At 43.2% G+C, this 20,586-nt stretch overlaps 2 protein-coding genes across 2 annotated transcripts; both read right to left on the reverse strand.

Annotated features, from left to right (window-relative positions):
• Positions 1 to 327: 327 nt before the first annotated feature.
• RETN (resistin) lies at positions 328 to 4,827 on the reverse strand. Its single transcript, XM_077262295.1, has 3 exons — positions 4,775 to 4,827; positions 3,470 to 3,859; positions 328 to 523 (listed from the first exon to the last, which is right to left on the reverse strand). The coding sequence occupies exons 1-3, from the start codon at positions 4,821 to 4,823 to the stop codon at positions 396 to 398; spliced, it is 567 nt and encodes a 188-aa protein (XP_077118410.1). The 5' UTR covers positions 4,824 to 4,827; the 3' UTR covers positions 328 to 395.
• A 7,520-nt stretch (positions 4,828 to 12,347) lies between these two features.
• Positions 12,348 to 19,517, reverse strand: LOC143774570 (uncharacterized). The gene is made up of 4 exons (XM_077262294.1): positions 19,501 to 19,517; positions 19,278 to 19,330; positions 17,472 to 18,365; positions 12,348 to 12,516 (listed from the first exon to the last, which is right to left on the reverse strand). The coding sequence occupies exons 2-4, from the start codon at positions 19,324 to 19,326 to the stop codon at positions 12,389 to 12,391; spliced, it is 1,071 nt and encodes a 356-aa protein (XP_077118409.1). The 5' UTR covers positions 19,327 to 19,330; positions 19,501 to 19,517; the 3' UTR covers positions 12,348 to 12,388.
• Positions 19,518 to 20,586: the final 1,069 nt, after the last annotated feature.

Below are 20,586 nucleotides of genomic sequence, written 5' to 3' on the forward strand. Positions count from 1 at the left end.
TATATATAGTATGAGCTGCCACATAGCACCCATGTATAGCATGAGTCCCCACATAGCCCCATATACAGTATGAACCCCCACATAGCCGCCTATATACAATATCAGCCCAAGATAACCAGTATGACCCCTTACATAGCCCCCTATATAACATATGAGCCCCCAGTTAGCCTCTGTATGAGCCCCCACATAGCCCCCTATATACAGTATGAGGGCTGCACTTCGCCCAGGTCTGAACTGTATGATAAAACTGTAAGCTCCCTAATGTGAAAGCACAAATGAGAGCATTTTTCTGCAGTCTCTGGATGAGGAAATTAAGCCGATTCTGACTTATTTTTAAATGTGTTTTATTGTTATAAAAGTGAGTATTTGTGTTAATTAACCCAGATGACAGGTTACTAGGCGTTCTTGCAGCAGCGGGCACTCGCCCAGTCTGTGTTAAGGCATTGGCAGACACATGAGTTGGAGTCCTTGAAGTTGTAGGATCCACAGCCCATTCCACAGGAACAGGAGACGGGAACATATCCTGAAAGTGAAAAAAAGGAAATGTCATCCTGCAGAACACACTGCAAGGTCCACGCTCCTCCATACTTGCTTGAATATTTTTAGAAGTCGCATAGAAGTTAATGGAGAGGGACAGGCAGGTGCATCCACCTCTGCATTCGTGGCGCTGAGATGTGGGGCCCTATTCTTGAGATTCCTATAAACCTTAGAGGTTAGACCCACATCTATTAGACAATTATGATGTATTCTATGTATATGTCGTAACTTTCTAGTATAAAAATACCTCTTTTAACCCCTTCATGACTGAGCGATTTTCTTTTTTTTTTTCATTCCTTGCCCCCTAATTCCAAGAGCCGTAACATTTTTTATTCGTCTGTCGACATTGTCGTATGAGGGCTTGTTTTTTTGCGGAACGAGTTATAGTTTTGATCCATTTATTTTACCATGTAATGTACTTTATGTATTTTATATTTTTATTTTATTTTTTTTAGGTGTTCATTGTGCTGTAAAAATGACCAGGCAACATGATTCCTAGGTTGGTATGGCATTCTATGTATTTTATTTGGGTGGTGAGCTAATGTTTTAATTGGTACCAATTTGGGTATATGTGATAGTTTGATCGCTTTTAATTAGATCTTTTAGGGGAAGGTGCAGCAACTGAGAAACAATTAGTATATTGCCCCACATAAAAAAAAAACAGCAAGCCCCATCACACGTCATGTCACACAGGCCCCAAGCGACTCGACGCTGCCTTTGTGGGAACGGTTCCAGCACTGGTGCAGGCTTTTATTTTACATGGGGGAATATAGTGGTTGCAAAGAGGTTGTCTGAGGAATGGACAGCCCCTTTATTACTTTTATACTTTATAGATAGGAGTTTTCCAAACACGGCAACACTGACTACGCTTTTTTAATTTTTCTTTTTTTATCTGGGAAAAGGGGGAAATCGTAATTTTATACTTTTTCTTATATTTTTAAGACCTGTTTTAGGGCACAGTATAGTGTAGTATAGTATAGTATATAAAGGGAAATTATGGCTGGTCTTCACGGATGTGGAGATACTACTAATTATGGTGCCATCTAGATCTTTTTTTTTTTTTTTTGCATAAGAAGGGAAAAAAAGATTTTTGTACATTTTTTTTCAGCCCCACTGGAGGAATAACAATGCAATTTATTGATCACTTATATCACACATTGCAATTAGTGATGAGCGAACGTGCTTGGATAAGGTGTTATCTTAGCAAGCTCGTGTCCTAAATGAGTGTCTTCGGCGTGCTCAAAAAATATGCTAGAGTCCCCGCGCCTGCATGTCTCGGGACTGTTCGACAGCCACAACACATACAGGGACTGTCTGTTTGTTAGGTAATCCCTGCATGTGTTGCAACTGTCGAATAGCCACGAGACATGCAGCTGCGGGAACTCGAATATATTTTTTTGAGCGCGCCGAAGATACTCAATAAGGACACGAGCATGCTGAGATAACACCTTATCCGAGTACGTTTGTTCATCACTTATTGCAATACCTCTTTATTTCTTGCACTTTTCACTGTAATGCTGACGGTGATACTATTGGGTATTGCGTCATCATCATACATACATGTGACATAATGGCAGACCAGGGGGCCATCATTGAGCCCACGGCTGTCATAACAATCCACTGGCACCCCAAGATCGTTCATTGGAGAAGGGCAATGAGAATACAATAGGAAACATCTCCCGTACCGCTTAGATGTCAAGGTCACTATTGACCGTAGCATCTAAGGGGTTAGACAGCCAGGATTGCTGTTCTCCACATATAGACTGCCGACGTCAGGACGAGGTTACAGAGATGTTTTGTTTTGAACGACTTCATTTCCTAATCCATATTACTGGGTGTACTTTATTAGCCAGACCAGACTTTCTCTTTAACCATAGTATAAATAGCAGAGTGTATAAAAGCCTGGTCCTGACGTCTCCTGATCTGCACAATTGGGAGAATATGCTGAAACACTATCTACACACTGATACATTGTACAAACCAGCCTCGTTGCTTAATCATTGCGTTATATAGAATTTATAAATACCATCAGCTAATTAGCATTGCTGATTGCTCCACCTATACATGTTACACAAGAAGTAATTAATGGCTTGTAAAGATTTGTGTGCATTTTTATATCCTAAATTAAGACTGAATCCCCCCTCCAAAAACAAAGACGACACGTTTTTTGGTTTGTTATTTCTAAGGAACAAATAGCAGCTCCTCCTAAGAAATAAGGACTATACAAAGTGTCTCCTGAGCTTAAACGGGCGACAAAATAGTTGGGCTTTCCTAGACCGGCAATAGATTACTGGATCGGTTCAGGGGTCTGACTTTTGGCACTCGCACCGGCCGGCTGGTGGAAGGGGCCACCATACACACTGCGCGCAGTATTGCAGCTCATTCCTATAAAAGTGAATCTGACTGTGCTGCAGTACCAGTCATAGCCACAGCCAAAAGGCGCTGTGACTGGTCAATAATTAATGGACGCCATACTTGCTGGAGTGCCATGGTTCCTACAATCAGCTGATCGGCGGACCCCCATTACTCCAATATTGATGGCCTTTCCTAACCCCTTTAAAGCTATTGATATATCAGACCTAGTGAAAGGTAAACCTAATAACTGACTGCCTGTTACAAAAGACTAGATAGATAGATAAATTTACTAAACTCGGGGCAAACGCAAAATGTATAAAAGGAAGGGCTCCATGCTAAATGGCGCCCACTGTGAACAGGTCCTCTTTCTACATAACCATAAATCCATATACATTGAGCTCCCGCTACTATTTTATGTCATTTTTTTCTCTGGTTTGTCTTGAATGGCATTGGTGGAGTTACAGGATAATACGAGCCCCCTGATATTCGCCCCTAAATATTGAATGTTACGTCCAAGCTACATAATGACATAATAAGACATTTAGAAGATGTGTAACAATGGTAACAGTTATCTTACCAGATTGGCACTTGGCGGTGTTCCCGTCTGATCTTACATCTACGCAAGTCAAAGAGCATGCACATTTTGCAGTATTGGTGCCTCCTCCTGAGTTGCTTCCACCTCCTCCTGAGTTTCCTCCACCATAGCCTCCACCTCCTCCTGTGTTTCCTCCATTATGGCCTCCGCTTCCTCCAGAGCTTCCTCCAGAGCTTCCACCACCGTAACCTCCACTTCCTCCAGAGCTTCCTCCAGAGCTTCCACCACCGTAACCTCCGCTTCCTCCAGAGCTTCCTCCAGAGCTTCCACCACCGTAACCTCCACCTGAGTTTCCTCCACCACCGTAACCTCCGCCTCCTCCAGAGCTTCCACCACCGTAACCTCCGCCAGTTGGCCAATAAATCTGTGTATCTGCAAATCCACAAGTTACAGATTATTTGGTGAGTTCCACAAATGCTGCACAGTTTGTCCCCATAACTGGTGTTGACTCGTGTGAGATTTTCTCCTTCAACAGATAATAGGAAAACTACCCTTCTCTCTTAAAATAAATGGGAGTTAGGGAGCAAGCTGTCTCTTATCTCTCAATGCCTGGAAATGACTTTCAACCCTAAATTTCTTAGTGGTGGGCTAATACTAGAATTGGCCAATGTTCATGTAGTGCAACACCGCCACAGTGGAAGTGAAGCATTACACACATTTAATTCAAACACAGCCATATTAATGACAAAGTGACCTGAACATACATAGATATGGGCTAGCGGATGGTAATCTTCCTTCACTGCTGTGCTGTCACACATCTGTACAGTTTATTCTGTGTTTTATGGCTTTCTCTCTTTCTCTCTCTCTCTATTGCTAAGCTGTGAGCTGAGACGTCCTCTCACTATTAAGATTCACCACAAAATGGCTGCTGCATTACCTGCCTCAGCTTTTATACAGGCAATGACAGTACCTCCTAATTGGCTGTGCTATACCATGTGATGTTATAGCTGCAAGGCTTTACTGTAAGTCCAGCCGCCGCTAACGTCATGTGAGCCTTCTCTTGGTGACACAATTTTCGGCAATGTGTAGAATGGCAATTGCTCTGTTAAGCGATTTGCATGATTCAAATTTCAAAATGTTCCGCGAATTACTAAAATTTTGGCACAAATTAGATTTGCACTGAGAGTCAATTTGCTCATCTATAATTCCAGCCTTTCTTGTACTACTATTCTCGACTACTTCTATGTTCCCGAGGACCATCTGGTTAGCTGGTTGAGGTGGTGCAGACGATATCTTTAGTCTATTGTCTACCAGTAAGTTGTGTTTGTAGTCGATACGGATACTTACATGCCGAGGTTACCAGCAGGCTACACACCAGGAGCGTAAGAAACGCCATTTTTCTGCAATTCAAAAGGACACACAGGAGATATTAGATTTTTTTGCCTACATGGCATCCCCTATAACCGCAGTGACAGTCTTCTTAGAGGACCCTAATTTCTGCTGACTGCCCCTTTACTGAACATCTATTCTTCCTTTCCTGGCATCACCCCATTATCCCAGCTACTTACCTTTCTTTGCAAGGTGCAAATGTGCAAAGTCTGCATCCAGTCCCTTTTTATACCCTGCTACATTTTCAATCACACATGCTAGAATTTTTGACAGCGGACTTCGCCCTATAATTTTAATAGGTGTGGCTCCGCCTGACACCACCCCATGATAATGCAAATACCTATTTTACTTGCCATTAAATTTCATGAGAACAAAAGAACATTGTGCTTCCTCCTTTGGATGATTAATTCATTAAGCTCATTGGAAATTTAGGTGAAAATCATTGTGTCAGTGGGATCACTTTATAGGATTTGCTCCTCGATGCTCCTTATGGAGATGCAAATGATTGATAGGAAAATAGAAGTTGGACAGCCCCATTTTTACCAAATCTGAGTTTTCTAAACCCACTGAGTGCATTGGAAAATAGTATTACATGCCATCTCTTTATTGTCCACCATGGTGGGAGACGCTGTCTTTACTCTGGTTCATAGTGCGGAGATTCAGATCTTGTTTTCCATATCCCATAAATAGGCACATTTTGTTATAAAATGACTTTTTTAAGCCTTAAAAATAATTCTTCATAGTGTAAACTTGGGTATTTGTGAACAGCATCCACAAGATTATGGCAAGAGTTGTTATATATACCGTATTTTCGGGGTTACAAGATGACTTTTTAACCACTGAAAATCTTCTCAAAAGTCATTGAGTTGTCTTATACGCCGGGTGTCGTCTTATAGAGTGAGTGTGGAGCAACCTGCGGTCGGCACATATGGGGGGGGGGGAGTGGAACCGATGAAGCGGTGAGGGGGCCCCTCACCGGGGAAGGTGAAGCAAGCTGCAGGTGTCACGGGGTATGGAAAACAGCGAGCGAGCAGCGCTGTGCCCAGAAAACACGCCTCTTTCACCCGTCTGGCCCGCCCTTGTATCTTATTACCTCTTTCTCTGCCTCTCAGATCTTGTACGTGTGCCTGCGCAGTTTCACTGCGCTCCCTCACCTCGTCACTGTGCAGTCCTCAGGAGCGAGATCTGAGAGGCAGAGATACAAGGGGGGCCAGACAGGTGGAAGAGGCATGTTCTTCTGGGCACAGCGTGCTCTCTGGAGGTACCAGTAATAGGTACAAGGGCGGGCCTGACGGATGAAAGAGGCATGTTCTTCTGGGCACAGCACGCTCTCTGGAGGTACCAATAATCGGTACAAGGGCGGGCTAGACGGGTGAAAGAGGCATGTTCTTCTGGGCACAGCGCGCTCTCTGGAGGTACCAGTAATAGGTACAAGGGCGGGCATGACGGATGAAAGAGGCATGTTCTTCTGGGCACAGCGCGCTCTCTGGAGGTACCAGTAATAGGTACAAGGGCGGGGCTGACGGGTGAAAGAGGCATGTTCTTCTGGGCACAGCGTGCTCTCTGGAGGTACCAGTAATAGGTACAAGGGCGGGGCTGACGGGTGAAAGAGGCATGTTCTTCTGGGCACAGCGTGCTCTCTGGAGGTACCAGTAATAGGTACAAGGGCGGGCCTGACGGGTGAAAGAGGCATGTTCTTCTGGGCACAGCACGCTCTCTGGAGGTACCAGTAATAGGTACAAGGGCGGGCCAGAGGGGTGAAAGAGGCATGTTTTTCTGGGCACAGCACGCTCTCTGGAGGTACCAGTAATAGGTACAAGGGCAGGCCAGAGGGGTGAAGGAGGCATGTTCTTCTGGGCACAGTGCACTCTCTGGAGGTACCAGTAATAGGTACAAGGGCGGGCCAGACGGGTGAAAGAGGCATGTTCTTCTGGGCACAGAGCGTTCTCTGGAGGTACCAGTAATAGCTATAAGGGCGGGCCAGAGGGGTGAAAGAGGCATGTTCTTCTGGGCACAGCGCGCTCTCTGGAGGTACCAGTAGTAGGTACAAGGGTGGGCCAGAGTGGTGAAAGAGGCATGTTCTTCTGAGCACAGCGTGCCCTCTGGAGGTACCAGTAATAGGTACAAGGGCGGGCCAGAGGGATGCGCTACCGCTCTTGGAGACAGGGAGGACTGACCAATCCAAGCAGGATTTGTATACAACAACCAGCCAATCGCTGGTAAGGTACATTGGCTGGTTGTTGTATATTGGATACCACATACAGTACATCACCAGTACCTGTTCATACAGTATAGCACCAGTACATACAGTACAGTATACAAATATCCAGCAGTCAAAACCCCATCATGGCTCCACCACGAAGAAAGAAATATGAAGCCAGTTTCAAACTTAAAGTTGTAAACTTTGCCACGGAACATAATAACTGCGCTGCTGCAAGACAATATGGAGTAACAGAAAAGATGGTCCGGGACTTGAGAGGAAATTAAAAAGCATTAAAGAGTATTCATTAAAGAGTATTCCAAGGGGTAAGTGTGCGTTAAGAAGAGGCACCACACATTGGCCAGAACTTCAAAAACATGTAGCATCGCCAAAGCGGTTATGGAGTGAGACAAAATCAAATACGTTTGTTTGCACTTCAGTGGGCCAAATCTAACCCAGATCACAGCAACAGCTTTAAGGCTGATCAGCAGATTGTGAGAACGCTGCAGTGTAGGTGATCGCTGGAGAGTTATCTCCGGCGATCATCTACAGGCTCTGCTATGTCTGGATGTCAGGCATTCAGATGTAGCAGAGCTGGACTCGTCTAGACTGTGTGCACATACAACATACACCATGCGACATACAACATGCAATATGTGACATGCGACACACAACATGCAATATGCAACATACAATATGCAACATGCGACATAGAACATGCGACATAGAACATGCGACATAGAACATGCGACATGCGACATGCGACATGCGACATGCGACATTCGACATGCGACATTCGACATGCGACATTCGACATTCGACATGCGACATGCGACATGCGACATTCGACATGCGACATTCGACATTCGACATTCGACATGCGACATTCGACATGCGACATACAACATGCGACATGCAACATACTGTACATACATTCAGAACATATAACATACATACACACAATACATACAATATATACAATACATACATATAGACATACAGTACATTAAATATAGAGTACATACTCACCATCACTTGTCACCTTGATCCCCAAAGCCATTGTCACCTGTAACAAATAATAAAATAATAAACAAACAATATACTCCCTGATCTGCAGATATCCAAGTAAAACGAGTGTCCCACGACGATCTCCCGTGGAGAGCAGCAGCAACAGCTGATGCGACCGCTCTCCAAAGGCTCCAGGAATACAATGATGGAAGGTATCCCTCCAGAATGTATTTCCCACAATGTATTCCTGCGCCCCATGACAAAATAGTCCCTAGTCTCACTTGTGGCACTGCTGTGTGGGAAAATTCCAACACAGCTTTGCCATAAAGTGAGACTCTGAACTAAGGTAACCTCAGTGATACACTGCAGGAGCCATTGTCTCCTGTCAGTATGTCACTGGAGGGCCTATAGAGCAGTGACATCACCTGATGTCACTGTTCTATAGGGGAGATCGTCGTGGGACATTCGTTATTAATTGGACTACGGCGGAAAGTAAGTATAAGGTTGGTTTATTATTTTTTCTTTTTTTGCAGGTGCTCGAATATGGTAAGTATGGTGAAATTAAGAATAATAAAATACTTTTTTCTGGCTGTGTCTTTATTTTATTTTTTTACACTTTCACTACAATAGCATTAGTAATGGATAGGCGTCTTATTGACGCTTCTCCATTATTAACTGGGCTTAATGTCACCTTATATTAGCAAGGTGACATTAACCCTTTATTACCCCATATCCCACCACTACAGGGGAGTGGGAAGAGAGGGGCTAAGTGCCGGAATTAGCGCATGTTACAGATGTGCCATTTCTAGGGTGGCTGTGGACTGGTATTTATAGCCAGGGGGGGGTCAAATATCCATGGCTAGGCTATGAATATCAGCCCGCAGCTGTCTGCTTAGCCTTTCTGGCTATAAAATATAGGGGGACCCCACATCATTTTTTTGGTTCATTTCCCTGGATTGGTTTTATTTTATGTTGTGTGTGTCTGACTTTTATGGTTTATTTATGTTTGTTGTTTTTTTATTTTTTACAGCTGTTGTATTATTTGGTGACTTTTATTACATTGCTGCCGCATCATCTGTACATCATATGAAGTACCTTCATAAATTTTGGACTATTGAATGAATACAATAATCATCAACCAGTGGTGTGATGTGAATGTCATCATACTAACCAAGTATCTAAGTGAATAATGCTATTAATGAGTTAGGTTGTGTGTACCATTCATTAATATCTATGATGTATGATGTTTTTGTCTATGGAATGTGGAGAGTGTCATTTAAAAAAATTTTTTGGATCTGTTGTTCACTCTATTATGGTGTTGTTTACTATTGTTTCACAGTATTTCACCATTATTATTTTTATTTTATTATTAATTTTTTCTTTAAATGATTGAATCAAAATACACAGTTTTTGTACATATATGCAAATTGCATATTATGGTATATTTTCATTATGATCATATTTCGCTTAATGAGATATAATTTTTATTGGCACATATTCACTTTAGATGACACTTTTTGCACTTTCTTGATCAATGGATATTGCAGTGGATCTGCTTATTTAATATATTAGACACTGTGCTCTTTTACTTACTCTCTCCATGTTCAGACTTCTGTGTAGGGGACATGTGCGCATGCTCGTGGCGCGTGCATTCCGGAGCATCGCCGCCGGCGCCTTAATGTGTCACGCTTGTGGGTCACGGTTGCTAGGGGAATGACTCCCTGACCCCTCGCGTCATATGGGATACCGAGCAGTGATGCAACTTCCGGCGCTAGGGTCATTTGCGCATGCTCCATACTAACTGTCCCGCATTTGAAACAGCTGGTGCTAGGCATATATATTACTAGTGACACACAAATCTGCCATGCCCCCGAAGAAGCCTACGTGAAACGCGCGTAGGGGCTGGCAGTCTGGTGACAACACTATGACCGGTATGGGTAAGGATCAATTTTGAACTATCCACTGTACTGTTTGCCTCTTAAAAGTCCATGCACACAGTTATTTATGGTTTACTATATTAAAAAACTTTGTCCTACCGGTCATATGCTTCTATGGTAGTGTTGCTCTCCAGACCCCCCTCTTTTTGCCTTGAGTCCTTCACATGTAATTTCACCTTCATAATACTTGTCTACTTAATATTTTAGTGATTTTATTGCCATTCATACTCTGTCTACGTATAAATAAAGTATTTTTGATATCCTTTAAAGACAGTTCTCATGACTCCAATTGTTCTAATTTTTCATGTTCATGGGAGTTTCTGTCAAAATCTTCTCTGACATGGTAAGATATTGTATATATTGAATATTGCTCTGATTTAATTTATTCATATGCCTCTTCTGATTAGTAGACCCCAGGTGACATCATGCCTGAGTCATGCCACATCGATGATGTCACACCAGGCTACAAATCAGAAAAGGTGTGGGGTTTTCCAGCAGCAAGGAGGCAGTTTGAAGGGATCTGTCCGATGGCAACGGACTACTGACAAGGCCACTGGTCCAGGGTCCTTCAAACCCATTCACTCATATCTAACGTCTATGTTTGAGGGCCTCCTCAGCGAAAGTAAAGTTCATTTGACCTGACAAATTATCTCAGCAAATTCCTTCATGACCGACCCCACTCCATGGATGATTAAACCTCCCTTTGGGCCAATAATGGAGCCACTATACAGACACTACTTCAGACACTGCAGTTGTGTACTATGTGCCCTCAGTTGCATGTTTCCTCATCCATGTACCACCTCACGCAGTCCGAATGTGACACCTGGAAAACTTGCCTCCTCTTTTTTTGGAAAAGTAGGCAAGAATGACAATCAATATGGCTGCCATTACAGGTCTCAATTGTTCCTTCCTGATCATCCAAACATCCCCTGTTCCTGTATCACCAAAATCAAAAGCTGTATGACAGGAGCGTAGCTACGGGGAGTGTGGGATAGCAGTCACACCCGGTCCCTGGTACATTAAACCAACAGTGATATAAATGGCACTTGGTAGGAGAGAAGTATTAGGGCTGAGGTTCTTTCACGCTATACATCTGATATAATTAAGGACATTGGTATAGAAAATGCTATATAAATAAGCTATGTCCATACAGCGTCAGTGCCAGACGGAGGACACAAAAGTCTTCTTTTGGCTTCCATCTAGCTGGTATATTTTTCTGGCTATTAGGCCATCATGCAGAATATAGTAAAAATCGGATAAATGTTCTTAATATTGAGGTCTATGGATGATGGACACCACTGGTAGATTTTGGTCACAGCATCCATTTAATAGATATCACAAAATACAGTCCAGGCAACTATGAGGGATTTACTGAGATTACAGACATAAGGTCGTGTTACACGGATGCTAATTATATTGGTGCAGCAATTATCAGATTATCTACTTTATTGCCTATATAGCTTTCTAGCTTTATTAGATGCCTGCCTGAAGAAGCGTGTACGTATCAAGCATTCATGTCCTATAGCACCAATAGCCAAGAACTTTAGATGGATTGTCCATGATTACTCTATATTTTTACTATGAGCCTAAAAACTAATGCGCAGATAGTTTCTAATAGAAGCCTGTTGTACCCGGCGCCGGCTCAGTGTGGTCACCAACTCCTCCCGTAGGCGATTCAGCTGCTCCACCTTACCAGAACAACTCTTCTTCATCTGGGCTGCTCTGTTGACAGGACGTGACTGCTGGCGTCATGCTGATTGATTGACAGCTTGGCAGCAGGGAACCGGCTGTCAATCAGCATGACATCTGGAAATCACACCCCATCAACAGAGCAGGGTGGAAGAGAAGCCGCTGCTCTATCAACATGACATCGGAGAAGCCACAGAATCGCCGGCAGGAGTGGTCAATGACCAATCTGTGCTGACAGAGATCGGCGCGGGGCACAACAGGCAGGTAGGTAGTAACTACCTGCCTGTTACTTCTTAGGCACTTGGTAAAAAAAATTATATACTCCTGGATAACTCCCTTTAATAGTATCCATATTTCAAAATGGGTCACAATGGGACAATCTTTAATTTTGAATGCCTTCATAATGGGGATTCTCTATGACGAGAACTTCATTCTCAGCGTTACTGAATATTGTGCCCTGGTGCACAGGGGCTCTTTGCGATCTGTGTCCCCCCCACATAACCTCCTATATGCAGTGTGAGGCCCCGCATAGCCCCCTGTATACAGTATGAGGGCTGCACTTCGCCCAGGTCTAAACTTTATGATAAAACTGTAAGCTCCCTATAGTGAAAGCACAAATGAGAGCATTTTTCCGCAGTCTCTGCATGAAGAAATGAAGCTGCTTCTGACTTATTTTTAAATGTGTTTTATTGTTACAAAAAATGAGTATTTGTGTTAATGAACCCAGATGACCGGTTACTAGGCGTTCTTGCAGCAGCGGGCACTCGCCCAGTCTGTGTTAAGGCATTGGCAGACACATGAGTTGGAGTCCTTGAAGTTGTAGGTTCCACAACCCATTCCACAGGAACAAGAGACGGGAACATATCCTGAAAGTGAAAAAAAGGAAATGTCATCCTGCAGAACACACTGCAAGGTCCACGCTCCTCCATACTTGCTTGGATATTTTCAGAAGTCGCATAGAAGTTAATGGAGAGGGACAGGCAGGTGCATCCACCTCTGAATTTATGGCGCTGAGTTGTGGAGCCCTAGTCTTGAGATTCCTATAAGTCTTAGAGGCTAGATCCACATCACAATTGTGACATATTCTACGTATACTGTATGTCATAACGTTCTAGTATAAAAAATACCTTTTAACCCCTTCATGACTGAACGATTTTCTTTTTTTTCATTCCTTCCCCACTAATTCTAAGAGCCGTATTTTATTTTTTTTTTATTCGTCTGTCCTAGCAATTTGGGTATATGTGATAGTTTGATCACTTTTAATTGGATCTTTTAGGGGAAGGTGCAGCAACTGAGAAACAGCAATTCTGGTGTTTATGTTCTTCTTTTGCCCTTGTCCACTAATCAAACAACACTTTCCCAATTACTATATTGCCCCACGTAAAAAAAATAAAATAAACATGCCTGTACTCCCCTCCAGCAAGCACGTCATGTCACAGGGGCCCCAAGAGATTCGGCGCTCACTTTGCAGGAACAGTTCCGGCACTGGTGCATTCTGTTTTTATTTTACATGGGGGAATTTTTTAGTTGAGAAGAGGTTGTCTGAGGAATTGACAGCCCCTTTATTACTTTCATACTTTATACAGTAGATAAGGAGTTTTCCAAAAACGGCAAGACTGACTATGCTTTTTTTTTTAAATCTTTTTATCTTTTTCTTTTTTGTATTTTTAAAACCTGTGCTCAGATAACACCTTATCCGAGCACATTCACTCATCACTAAATTGCAATACCTCTTTATTTCTTGCATTTTTCATTGTAATGCTGACGGTCATACTATTGGGTGTTGCATCATCATCATACATACATGTGACATAATGGCAGACCTGGGGGCCATCATTGAGTCAACGGCTGTCAAAGATATCCAATAGCACCCCAAGATGGTGATTTAGAGAAGGGCAATGAGAATACAATAAGAAACATCTCCCGTACCGCTTAGATGTCAAAGTCACTATTGACCGTAGCATCTAAGGGGTTAGACAGCCAGGATTGCTGTTCTCCACATATAGACTGCAGACGTCAGGAGGAGGTTACAGAGATGGTTTGTTTTGAACGACTTCATTTCATAATCCATATTACTGGGTGTACTTTATTAGCCAGACCAGACTTTCCCTTTAACCATAGTATAAATAGCAGAGTGTATAAAATCCTGGTCCTGCCGACTCCTGATCTGCACAATTCGGAGTATTTGCTGAAACACTATCGACACACTGATACATTGAAACAAACCAGCATACTAGAATGCCTTCTGTGTAATCATTGCGTTATATAGAATTTATAATTACCATCAGCTAATTAGCATTGCTGATTGCTCCACCTATACATGTTACGCAAGAAGTCTCTTAGTATCGCTATTCTAATGTTAATCTAGCTAATAACCACCACTGCGTACAAAAATGGATGCAGAGGTAAGATCATTCTAGTACCTCACGTAAAGGAAACCCAAAATCAGTTGCTTAATAAAAAAGTGACATAGTTGTGCTGACATACAGCAACACTCTCACTCAGGGCCGCCATCAGGTCACTACTGCCCTGACTGGTGTATGAGGCCCAGTGGACAGAGGGGGCCCGCATCGGGCCCCGTCTCATCTGCTCACCGGGCCCCTACCAGTGGCGGCTTAAAAAAATCTTTTGGCCAAAACAAAAGCCACCGGCTATATGTGTGATCTGGTGATGGGAACTGTTAATGTGTGATAGGTGAGAAGTGGAGTTTTTCCAAGAGAGAGCGGTGGGACTGTGGACAGTTCGAAGGTGGTGGCGGGGCTGGGGTGGAGCCTGGGCGGAGTCTCAAGGGGGCCCCGAAAATTTTGCCAGTATGAGGCCCCGAAATTTCTAGTGGCAGCCCTGCTCTCACTCAGCAGATGTGTAGATATGAGTGATCTATCCCTAGATACCAATCTGCCTGGATGCCTACCTAGATCCGGAGGTTGGCACCCTAAGAAAACCGGGAATGGCGCCCCCGCTCGTACGACGGCTGTCCCTTATCTCCTAGTTACACCCTATAAGATTTCAGTCATATACTGTATATGATAACGTGCTTAAATAGTGTGTGCACAGATATTAAATATATATAACCAGTAAAGGGAAAAGATGTAAATGTGGAAAAAAAGGGGGACAGTACACTCAATCTTTGCCACTCATAACCAATGCACATGCATATCACCGATATGCAGTCACAAAAATTATTGGTATCTAGGTACTATAGCAGCATAATAATTTTGACCATATCATCATCCCCGGACCATTGGAATTACACATGCGCAAGTAGTCTGGGTACAGCGCAGGTACAATTAGCGTGTAACAGCACAGATCTTCCCCCATCTATGTGCAGCATTTGTAAATGCACATGTATTATTAAGGGCCATTAATCTATATATATAATTGTCTAAGGGTTTTTCTGTCTGTCCTGGAAATCCCGCGTCTCCGATTGGTCGAGGCCGCCTGGGCCTCGACCAATCAGCGACGGCACAGTATCGACGTAGATGTCATAATGGAAATCCCGCGTCTCTGATTGGTCGAGGTCGCCAGGCCTCGACCAATCAGCGACGGGCACAGTATCGACGTACTGTAGATGTCATAATGGTTGCCATGGCGACGATTATGTCATAAAGGTTGCCTTGACCAATCAGCGACGGGCACAGTCTGCCACGAATTCTGGAATCATCATTGTCCATATACTACGGGGACATGCATATTCTAGAATACCCGATGCGTTAGAATCGGGCCACAATCTAGTACATTATAATGACCAAGTTTAACTGTGCCTAATGCTGTATAAATGCTGACATATAGCTGCACCATTACGCAAGATAAATATACAGCTAGCAAATACATAACCATTTAAAATAATGCAGTGCCCAAATAGCATAAAGTACGTGGGAGGGGAGAAGAAGAAAACAGGGGGATTACAGTAACAAAAATCAGATGCAAAATACAATAACTGGACCTAACGTACCATTTCTGGTTCTGGCTAGTAATAATGGACAATAGATCAGAAAAAAACATCAATAATTTTGCTGTTCATTCAAGCCATCTGGCACAAGAGTTCGTAGTCTAAATATCCACTGACATTCTTTTCGTAGAAGAAGCTTGTTCAGGTTCCCACCACGTGGGTTCCGTCGGACTACCTTAAGGACACAAAATGACACCACCTTCGGGTTATTCTGGTGGTCTCTCATGTCTAATATCACCAAGATGTTCACCTACACGTCTATGTATTTCCCTTTTGGTTTTCCCGATGTAATTAAGTGGGCATGAACACGTGGCCATGTAAACTACACCTTCTGTCATATCTCTCATAAAATAGATCCTCTCCTGATGTAGTACCCACACAATCTCCACACCTAAATGTGCCACATGGTTTTCGATCTAACCATGTACCTGGTGGTTTCGGTTTCTCATAGAAACTATGGACCAGCTGGTCTCTAATGGATCTGCCCTTCCTATAGGTCATTCTAGAGGTTGATGGAATAAAGTCTCTTAATTCGGGATCAGCTCTTAGTATCCCCCAATGTTTTCTGAGAATATTCTGTACAACATTTGACTTATTGTCAAACATACCAATAATTCTGGGAACATCAGGTATTTCATCTCTAGGTGATGGATGCAGCAGATCATGGCGATTACAGGAGGCCACGTGCCTCCATACTCCATCAAGTATATCCCCAGGATAACCCCTCTGACGGAACCTTCTTTTAAGGTCATGAGCCTGTATGACAAAGTCCTGATTATCGGAGCAGTTCCTCTTAATACACAGGAACTGACCTTTAGGTATTTCCCTCCGAAGGGAGCCCGGATGATAACTATCCCACCTCAGGAGGCTATTGGTGGATGTAGGTTTTCTGAATGTGTTGATGGTAATACCCCCCTTCTCATTTTTACTAATTTGGAGGTCAAGAAAGGTGATGGTCTCCCTAATGTATCTCTGACACAAAATAGATGGTCTATCCTAGTCCAGCAATATATTATTGGATCGGTTCAGGGGTCTGACTTTTGGCATTCGCACTGGTCGGCTGATGGAAGGGGCCACCGCACACACAGTATTGAGGCGCATTCCTTTTTAAGTGAATATGTAAATTGACTCTTCAGAGAAAAAAAGGACTTCAACTCTATAGCGTCACCTTGAACTATAGAGTTCAAGTCCTCTTTTTCTCTGAAGAGGCAATTTGCATGTTAAATTTCCCAGAGGAGCATTGCAAGGCGAATAAGCCTCCTTACCTTGACAAGCCAGAGCTGGTATGTCACTCTCCATAAGGAGAAGCCTTACCCCTTATTCAAGTGAATGGGACTGAGCTGCAGTAATAGGTATAGCCACAGCCAAAAGTAAGGTGCTGTGTCTGGTGAATAATTAATGGACGCCATACTTGCTGGAGAGTCATGTTTTCTTCAATCAGCTGATAGGCAGACCTCCATTGGTCCAATATTGAAGACCAATCCTAACCCCTTTAAAGCTATTGATATATCAGACCTATTGAAAGGTAAACCTAATAGCTAACTACCTGTTACATAAGACTAGATAGCCAGATAAATTTACTAAACCAGGGACAAATGCAAAATGTATAAAAGGAAGGGCTCCATGCTTAATGGCGCCCACTGTGAACAGGTCATCTTTCTACATAACCATAAATCCATATACATTGAGCTACCGCTATTATTTTATGTCCTTTTTTTCTATGGTTTCTATAGAATGGCATTGGTGGAGTTACAGGATAATATGAGCCCCCTGATATGCACCCCTGTATATTGAATGTTACCTCCAAGCTACATAATGACATGATAAGCCATTTAGAAGATGTGTACAAGACAATGTTAACAGTTATCTTACCAGTTTGGCACTTGGCGGTGTTTCCGTCTGATTTTACATCTACGCAAGTCAAAGAGCATGCACATTTTGCAGTATTGGTGCTTCCTCCTGAGTTGCTTCCACTTCCTCCAGAGTTGCCTCCACTTCCTCCAGAGTTTCCTCCGCCATATCCCCCGCTTCCTCCAGAGCTTCCACCACCATAACCTCCACTTCCTCCAGAGCTTCCACCACCGTAACCTCCACTTCCTCCAGAGCTTCCTCCGCTTCCTCCAGAGCTTCCACCACCATAACCTCTGCCTCCTCCAGAGCTTCCACCTCCTCCAGAGCTTCCACCACCATAACCTCTACTTCCTCCAGAGCTTCCACCACTGTAACCTCCGCTTCCTCCAGAGCTTCCTCCGCTTCCTCCGCTTCCTCCAGAGCTTCCACCACCATAACCTCCACTTCCTCCAGAGCTTCCACCACTGTAACCTCCGCCTCCTCCAGAGCTTCCACCACCGTAACCTCCACTTCCTCCAGAGCTTCCTCCACTTCCTCCAGAGCTTCCTCCAGAGCTTCCACCACCATAATGTCCACTTCCTACAGAGCTTCCACCACCGTAACCTCCGCCTCCTCCAGAGCTTCCACCTCCTCCAGAGCTTCCACCACCGTAACCTCCACTTCCTCCAGAGGTTCCACCACCGTAACCTCCGCTTCCTCCAGAGCTTCCTCCAGAGCTTCCACCACCATAACCTCCGCCTCCTCCAGAGCTTCCACCTCCTCCAGAGCTTCCACCACCGTAACTTCCGCTTCCTCCAGAGCTTCCACCACCACCGTAACCTCCGCTTCCTCCAGAGCTTCCACCACCATAACTTCCGCCTCCTCCAGAGCTTCCACCACCATAGCCTCCACTGATTGGCCACCAAAGCTGTGTATCTGCAAATCCACAAGTTACAGATTATTTGGTGAGTTCCACAAATGCTGCACAGTTTGTCCCCATAACTTGTGTTGACTCGTGTAAGATTTTCTCCTTCAACAGATTATGGGAAAACTACCTTTCTCTCTTAAAATAAATGGGAGTTAGGGAGCAAGCTGTCTCTCATCTCTCAATGCCTGGAAATGACTTTTACCCCTAAATATCCTAGTAGTGGACTAATACTAGAATTAGCCAATGTATATATAGTGTAACACCGCCACAGTAGAAGTGAAGTATTACACACATTTAATTCAAACAAAGCCTTATTAATGACAAAGTGACCTGAACATACATAGATATGGGCTAGCGGACTGTAATCTTTCTTCACTGCTGTGCTGTCACACATCTGTACAGTTTATTCTGTGTTTTATGGCTTTTTCTCTCTCTATTGCTAAGCTGTGAGCTGAGACGTCCTCTCACTATTAAGATTCACCACAAAATGGCTGCTGCATTACCTGCCTCAGCTTTTATACAGGCAATGACAGTACCTCCTAATTGGCTGTGCTATACCATGTGATGTTAAAGCTGCAAGGCTTTACGTGGAAGTCCAGCCGCCACTGAGGTCATGTGAGGCTTCTTTTGGTGACACAATTTTCGATAATGTGTAGAATAACAGTTGCTCAATAGCGATTTACACAATTCGAATGTCAAAATGTTTGTCAAGTTCTGCGAATTACTAAAATTTTTACACAAATTAGATTTGCACAGAGTCAATTTGCTCATCTATAATTCCAGCCTTTCTTTTACTACCTATTCTCGACTACTTCTATGTTCCCGAGGACCATCTGGTTAGCTGGTTGAGGTGGTGCAGACGATATCTTTAGTCTATTGTCTACCAGTAAGTTGTGTTTGTAGTCGATACGGATACTTACATGCCGAGGTTACCAGCAGGCTGCACACCAGGAGCGTAAGAAACTTCATTTTTCTGCAAATCAAAAGGACACACAGGAGATATTAGATTTTCTGCCTTGACCTGGCATCCCCTATAACCGCAGTGCGAGTCTTTTTACAGGACCCTAATATCTACTGACTGCCCCTTTACTGAACCATCTATTCTTCCTTTCCTGGCATCACCCCATTATCCCAGCTACTTACCTTTCTTTGCAAGGTGCAAATGTGCAAAGTCTGCATCCAGTCCCTTTTTATACCCTGCTACATTTTCAATCACACACGCTAGAATTGTTTACACCGGTCTTCACCCTATAATTTTATATAATTTTATAATATATGTGTACCCGCCTGACACCACCCCATAATAATGCAAACACTTATTTTATTTGCCATTAAATTTCATGAGAACAAAAGAAAATTGTGCTTCTTCCTTATTTGGATGATGAATGGAAATTTAGGTGAAAATTATTGTGTCAGTGGGATCACGTTATAGGATTTGCTCCTCGATGCTCCTTATGGAGATGCAAATGGATTGATAGGAAAATAGAAGTTGGACAGCCCCATTTTTTTACCAAATCTGGATTTTCTAAACCCACTGAGTGCATTGGAAAATAGTATTACATGGCATCTCTTTATTGTCCACCATGGTGGGAGACGCTGTCTTTACTCTGGCTCATAGTGCGGAGATTCAGATCTTGTTTTGCATATCCCATAAATAGGCACATTTGTTATTAAATGACTTTTTTAAGCCTTAAAAATAATTGTTCATAGTGTAAACTTGGGCATTACTGAACAGTATCAACAAGATTATGGCAAGAGTTGTTATATATACCGTATTTATTTAAATAAACCACAACATACGCCCAAATTTTGAAGGACGAGTAATGCATCAGACCCCAGAACAATAGCTAAAATAAATTCAGACCCCGGAATAAATTCAAACCCTAACAAGACCCCAAAATAAAGTCATACTTCAGACCAGACACTAAATAAATTAGGACCCCAGACCAGAATAAATACATTCTGCAAAGTGCAGACTTCAGACCAAACCCAAAATTTAATTAGGACCCCAGATTGAAAAATCAGTTTAGATCCCACACTAGACCTCAAAAATAATTTCAGACCCAAGACCAGACTACTCCTCCAAAATTCATAACATAAATTCAGACCCCAGACTAAACCCCTTAAAAATTTCAGACCAAACCTAAAAGGAAATATAAACCACAGAATAAAAGCATATCCCTAACTGAGCACTAAAATAAATTCATACTTCAAACCAAACCCTAAAAT

Source organism: Ranitomeya variabilis, chromosome 5 (genome assembly GCF_051348905.1).
Source record: "Ranitomeya variabilis isolate aRanVar5 chromosome 5, aRanVar5.hap1, whole genome shotgun sequence".
In the NCBI taxonomy this organism is placed as follows: domain Eukaryota; kingdom Metazoa; phylum Chordata; class Amphibia; order Anura; family Dendrobatidae; genus Ranitomeya; species Ranitomeya variabilis.